The following is a 5,464-nucleotide window of genomic DNA, read 5'->3' as shown; positions in this document are numbered from 1 at the left end:
AATGACATCAATGTCTTTGCGGCGCTCTCCGTGTTTGATAGGCTAGCGTACGGTCGGTCCCCTGGTGTGGATTTTGAGATCAATGGCCACCACTACACCAAGGGGTACTACCTTCTTTGATGGTATCTATCCACCTTGGGCTACACTCGTGAAGACAATCCGAAACCCCAACTCGGAGCAGAGGCAAGGTTTGCCAAAGAGCGAGGAGGCAGCCGGAAAGATGTCGAGCGGGCTTTTGGCATCCTCCAAGCTCGTTGGGCTATCGTCAGACACCACTGCGAGCACAGGATGTGCAAACTCTGTGGGAGGTGATGACCGCTTGTGTAATCATGCATAACATGATTGTTGAGGTAGAGCGGGATGATTCACTCTTTGATAATGACTGGGAAGGCCAAGGAGAGTTGGTTACTCCTCAACGTGCTCCGGCATCATTCCAGGACATTCTTCATGCGCACCATGAAATTCGAGATCTAGCTGTACACAACCAGCTTCAGGCTGATTTGGTCGAGCACATGTGGCAGCATGTAGGCAACAATGCTGCAAACAACAATGATTAAGCCTAGAGCATTTTGTATCGTTTTTTCATTTTATTTGAATAATACTTTATCCTTGATTACATGGACTATGTAATGTGTAATACATTTTGAGCATTTGAACTACTTTATATATTTTTTCTATAATTTATTTTGCGTTTTTCTAGTGAATTTACAAGAAAAACATACCATGGGCGCCGCGACCCAAATCTGGCGCGTTGGGCGCAGCGCGCGACCCAAACGGACGCGCGGACGCGGGGCTCCGTCCGCGCGTCCGCTCGGGTACGCAAACGGCCCAAAACGGACGGCCCAGCGCGTCCGTTTGGGTCGCCCGGTTGGAGATGCCCTCACATAACTTCTGAGCCGTCGCTAGAAACAAAGGTTTCCTTTTTTTGACAGAAGGGTGCTTGTACAGCACGAGTGCACGACATTATTGCACGCTCAGGAGAAAATTCTGCTCCAGAGATCAAGCCTTCAGATAGCAGCAAAACAACAGAGGAATTGAAAAAAAAAACTCTACACTGACGGAACAAAAACAACACAATAGTTTAGCTCCTTTTTTCTGCACATCCTGGAGGATAGCTCATAACTGGCCGCTCCATCTTTCAGCATCAGACGATGGATGATTTGGATGGGAGAAACAACTCGTTTATCTATCTGCTAAATCTGGATGACCTGGTAGCCCGGGACGACACCGGAGACCCATCGCCGCTCCGGATCTCCCCCTCCCAATCATCCTGCACCTGGGTGGCGAACTGGAGGTTCCAGAGCACGTCCTCCACTGACGGCCGGTGTACCGCCTCCTTGGCAAGGCACCTCAGGCAGATCTCCATGACGGTTCTCAGTGATTCATCTGAACAGGTCTTATTCACTGCTGGGTCTACAAAGCTCCTCCTCCTGGCCCGGTCCTCTTCGGCCATTGCCCATAGCAGCTGCAGCGAAGTGAGGTTCAGGTGTTGTTCAAAAGTTGACATTGTCAGATACATAACTACAGGTGATCATACATACCAGTTCTTTCATTATCTCCACCTCATATATGGATGTGATTGGCTTCCCAGATACAAGCTCAAGCAGGATCACCCCAAAATCAAATAAATCGACCTTGTCGCCCAGCTTTGTGCTGCAAAGTAACATTTCAGAAAATATTTTAATACAGGAAAAAATATATTAGTCATACCGACTGCAACTGGTAGCATGAAACGGTTGAACCTTGCTGGTACCTATCAGTTTGGTGCTTGCTTCCGGCACCTCCCTGCTTGGATTGGCAAACAACAGAGTTTGTTAGTCAGCAACGGCCATAAGAGCTTTGCTAAGAGTAGCTAGATTTTTTTTTTTTTTTGCACAAAAATGAATGGGATATTGTATCTAGATGTTCAAACTTTCGTAAGTTCACTTTCCTCTGACCTACCTCAGATTTCGTGGCCTCTCCTAGGATTGGGATATTGTAGCTGCCGATTTTCGCGACGTGATTCTGGTCTAGAAGAATGTTGTTGATCCTGAGATTATTCCCGAATAGACCAGGTATAATCCCTCCATGCAAGAACTGAATGCCCTTCGCGACACCGATGGCCGCAGATATTCTCTGCCCCCAGCTAAGCTTTCGCCCTTCAGTTCCTTCTGATCAAGAACAGTTCAAACAAGCAGCATAAAATTCAGTCATTGGACTGTCAGAGCAAGTGAAAAATGAAGTTGAGATGAACTGACAACTCACGCGAAATCCTGCTTCTCAAGTTCCCCTTATTCACGTACTCGAACACGAGGTACAATTGCGTTACGGTGGAGTCGTCAAGATCATACTCAAAGCAGTGTCCTAGAGCGCTGACCAAGTGCCGATGCCTGAGCCTAGATATCGTTTCGATGTGGCGGTTGAAGCTTTGAGAACTCTGGTTTCTCTTAACCTTGAGGCTCCTGATTGTCACAGGGACACCATTGCCTAGCTTCCCCAGATACATCTGGCAAGAAGAAAAGGTGAGAGACGTTGCAAATCACTGATAAACTCATGGTCGTGGGCATGATTACACCAAGTTACTGTAAATTTGCAGGCATCAATTTCCCAAGTGCTGAACAAACTGTAAGCTTATCAGTGGAGAAGATTGATGATGCCATACCTCTCCATAAGAATCTTGCCCTAGCAGGCATGAGTTTGCGAAATTGTTCGTTGCTGCCTCGAGCTCGACCAAAGAGAATGATCTATATGGTGGGACCCCCAATGCTCCTAGCTTCACTGTCTGTGATATGTAACCTTTTTTGTTCGTCGTTCCAAATGCCAAAAGGAAAACAAATGTCAGTGATTTTTTCATCAAGTTTGATTTCAAGAAATGAAATTCAGAATCTCTTATACTAAATGCATATGACGAAGTTCCGAGATCAATCGTACGTGCATCAGCGAACAACTTGGAAGGGTAGGCACTAGAAGAAGATTGTTCGTCCACCAATGGCGCCGATGGCCTCGTCTTTGCGCCTTCCATGGTCATCTTCCTGACGGCAAGGAATGCCATGGCGCCGACGAGCGAGACAGCAACGAGAACCGCCATTACAATGCCGGCGATGAAACCTGCCCGCTGGCCAATTTTCTTCCTCTCCTTGTGAGGAACTGCTATCCCCACAGCCAATGCTTGGTTCTGACAGAACGGCGACGGGTGCTGTGAGCCGTCGCCCTTGTCCAAACAGTTCTCCGACGAGAGCACCACCGTCCCCGTCTTCCCGTCCGGCCTCAAGCACCCCGGCGCGCTCCCTGACAAAAGGTTCGACGACAGGTCGACGAGTTGGAGGTTGTCGCCGCAGGGCACCTTGTCGGACAGCGTCCCGGTGAACCTGTTCCCGGCGATGCTCAGGTACCGGAGGTTCGGCAGGGACAGCAGCGCCGGCGGGAACGGGCCGACGAAGCTGTTACGCGACACGTCCAGCCGCTCGAGCAGGTAGAATGAGCTCAGCTCGGCGGCGGGGAGGCCGCCTCCGAACCTGTTCCGGCTGAGCACCACCGACGCCACCTTCCTCCCGAGGCGCGGGAACGCCGGGCCGAGCGCGTTGCCGCCGACGTCGAGCACCTGGAGGTTCGCCAGGCCGCGCAGGTCGGGGAGGTTCCCGGAGATGTTGTTGGAGGCGAGCACGAGCGAGCGCAGCGACGGCGCGCTCCCGAGGGACCCCGGCACGGTGCCGCCCAGCGAGTTGTTCCGCAGGCTAAGCACGGCCAGCGACGGCAGCGCGGTGCCGATCCAGCCCGGCACCTCGCCGCCGATCATGTTGTCGTCGAGGATGAGAGTCTGCAGGCTCCGCAGCCGCGAGAGGCCTCTCGGGATGGGGCCGTAGAGGTAGTTGCCGCTCATGTTGACGATCTCCAGCCCGGCGAGCCGCTCCAGCTTCCCTGGCAGCGGGCCCCAGAGGCCGAGGCCGGAGAGGGTGAGCACCTTGAGGTCCGGGAGCCTGGACAACGTGGTGACCAAGGCGCCGATGGAGAAGTTGAGCGGGAGCGGCGGGGCGCCCTGGGCGCCGCCGGCGATGTGGAGCTGCGTCACGGTGTCGCCGTAGCAGACGACGGAGGCGGAGGGGGCCACGGTGCCGCCACCGCCGCAGAAGTCCGTGGTGCGGCGCCAGTGGCCGAGCACCGGGGGCCGGTTGAGCAGCTGCTGGACCTTGAGGAGTGTCCACGCCTGGGAGGCCTGCAGCGGCGTGGTTCCCGGGAGCAACGCCAAGAAGAAGGAGATGAACACCAGCAAATGGCAAGCACTGGCCGCCATTGTCGGGGAAGACGATCTCTTCACTGTTACGGCTTGATCAGCAGGAACTAGCAGAGCGAAAAGATGATCAGTTAAGAATCGAGGTGTACTGCACAAGCTATTCTTTGATGATTCTTTCCCCCTTTTTGTGATCAAGGACAGCAGTACCAGTACCAGCAGCTGCAGAATCAAGCTTTTGATTGTGGGTTTACGGGTGCTCAAAATTCAGAGGCCTGGATGTAAAGGTGCAAAGCAGCCGGAAGGACAGGCACGGGTGACCAGACAGCAATGTGCAGAAGCAGAAATTAAAATCCCTCGCAAAGATCTTAGCGGCCATAGACTACTAATTCCTCCCATCCCTAACCAGCAAAGAACCCCGCTGCCTGCAACAACCTTACAATACTTGCTCACTTTGTTCAGCAACTGGCAAGAGCAACACCAGAAGTCCAGAACCAGCGTGTTAAGCTACCACTTGGCGCCGAAACTACTAGGCAAGAAAAGAAGTAAGCTGAAGCTCACCGTGGAGCAGCCATGGAAGTGGAGAAGAAAGCTTTTTCCTGCAGGTCAGTGATGAACAGGACGATGAACTCCCTGTGTCTTACTACGTTTTATGGTTGTCACACACTCACGGCGCACTTTGGTGCCTAGTGTGACTGTGTGAAGAGTCCTGGTACTAGTGCAAGTTGTAGTTGTAGATTAGTATGATCACGGGGGTTGTGGCAGAGGTACGAGGGAACTGAACCGAGAGCGCGGAGCAACGGACAGGTGGTGTCTCTGGAGCCTGAGCTGGATGCCTGGTGGTGGCCGGAGCAGGCAAAGGACGACAGCAAGCATCACTCCGGCTCGGTGCAGCGGTGCTCTCTTTTTCCTCTCACTCACACTCTACACTCTCTTTATAGTAGCACTGCCAAAAGAAATAATACTACTGTAGTAATCAGGTATGATACTTGTCTGCTTTCTTGGGATTAGATTTTGGTCTGTGCCTGTTCCACACAGGTATACCTAGATAAAATACTGTGTTGCTTTATGTCCCAACTGTTGTTTTCATGGAGCTTTGCTGATTAAGAGGAAATAAGAAATGGATGTGGCAGGCTTTTATTTTGATAATGGTGCCGCTAATTCTCCACGCATGCTTGGAATTGTTAACGAATCCACTCATAAACTTTTTCCTGCTAACTTTGGCTAATAGACCACCCAGCTCTGGCAGTGAGGAGA

At 51.8% G+C, this 5,464-nt stretch overlaps 1 protein-coding gene across 4 annotated transcripts; it reads right to left on the bottom strand.

Annotated features, from left to right (window-relative positions):
* Window positions 1–899: 899 nt before the first annotated feature.
* On the bottom strand, window positions 900–5,098 carry LOC127292466 (probable inactive leucine-rich repeat receptor-like protein kinase At3g03770). 4 transcript variants are annotated; one of them, XM_051321864.2, is made up of 8 exons: window positions 4,769–5,098; window positions 2,911–4,672; window positions 2,642–2,775; window positions 2,245–2,485; window positions 1,942–2,150; window positions 1,754–1,788; window positions 1,542–1,653; window positions 900–1,465 (listed from the first exon to the last, which is right to left on the bottom strand). In XM_051321864.2, the coding sequence occupies exons 2-8, from the start codon at window positions 4,268–4,270 to the stop codon at window positions 1,187–1,189; spliced, it is 2,370 nt and encodes a 789-aa protein (XP_051177824.1). In that variant the 5' UTR covers window positions 4,271–4,672; window positions 4,769–5,098; the 3' UTR covers window positions 900–1,186. The 4 variants fall into 4 exon arrangements, with proteins under 4 accessions (XP_051177824.1, XP_051177826.1, XP_051177825.1 ...); XM_051321866.2 differs by having other exon boundaries at window positions 2,911–4,317; XM_051321865.2 differs by lacking the exon at window positions 4,769–5,098 and having other exon boundaries at window positions 2,911–4,317; window positions 4,424–4,746.
* Window positions 5,099–5,464: the final 366 nt, after the last annotated feature.

The sequence above is a fragment of the Lolium perenne genome, chromosome 4 (genome assembly GCF_019359855.2).
Source record: "Lolium perenne isolate Kyuss_39 chromosome 4, Kyuss_2.0, whole genome shotgun sequence".
Taxonomy (NCBI): domain Eukaryota; kingdom Viridiplantae; phylum Streptophyta; class Magnoliopsida; order Poales; family Poaceae; genus Lolium; species Lolium perenne.
This window is presented reverse-complemented; position numbering and strand designations above follow the sequence as displayed.

What these genes read in the sequence shown, in the direction of transcription:
- LOC127292466 (XM_051321864.2), bottom strand. Translation starts at nt 4,270, where the DNA reads ATGGCGGCCAGTGCTTGCCATTTGCTGGTGTTCATCTCCTTCTTCTTG. An exon ending in GGCAAGATTCTTATGGAGAG is followed by an intron (nt 2,486 to 2,641) that starts GTATGGCATCAT and finishes TCTTCTTGCCAG; the next exon opens with ATGTATCTGGGGAAGCTAGG. An exon ending in AGCAAGCACCAAACTGATAG is followed by an intron (nt 1,654 to 1,753) that starts GTACCAGCAAGG and finishes GTTACTTTGCAG; the next exon opens with CACAAAGCTGGGCGACAAGG.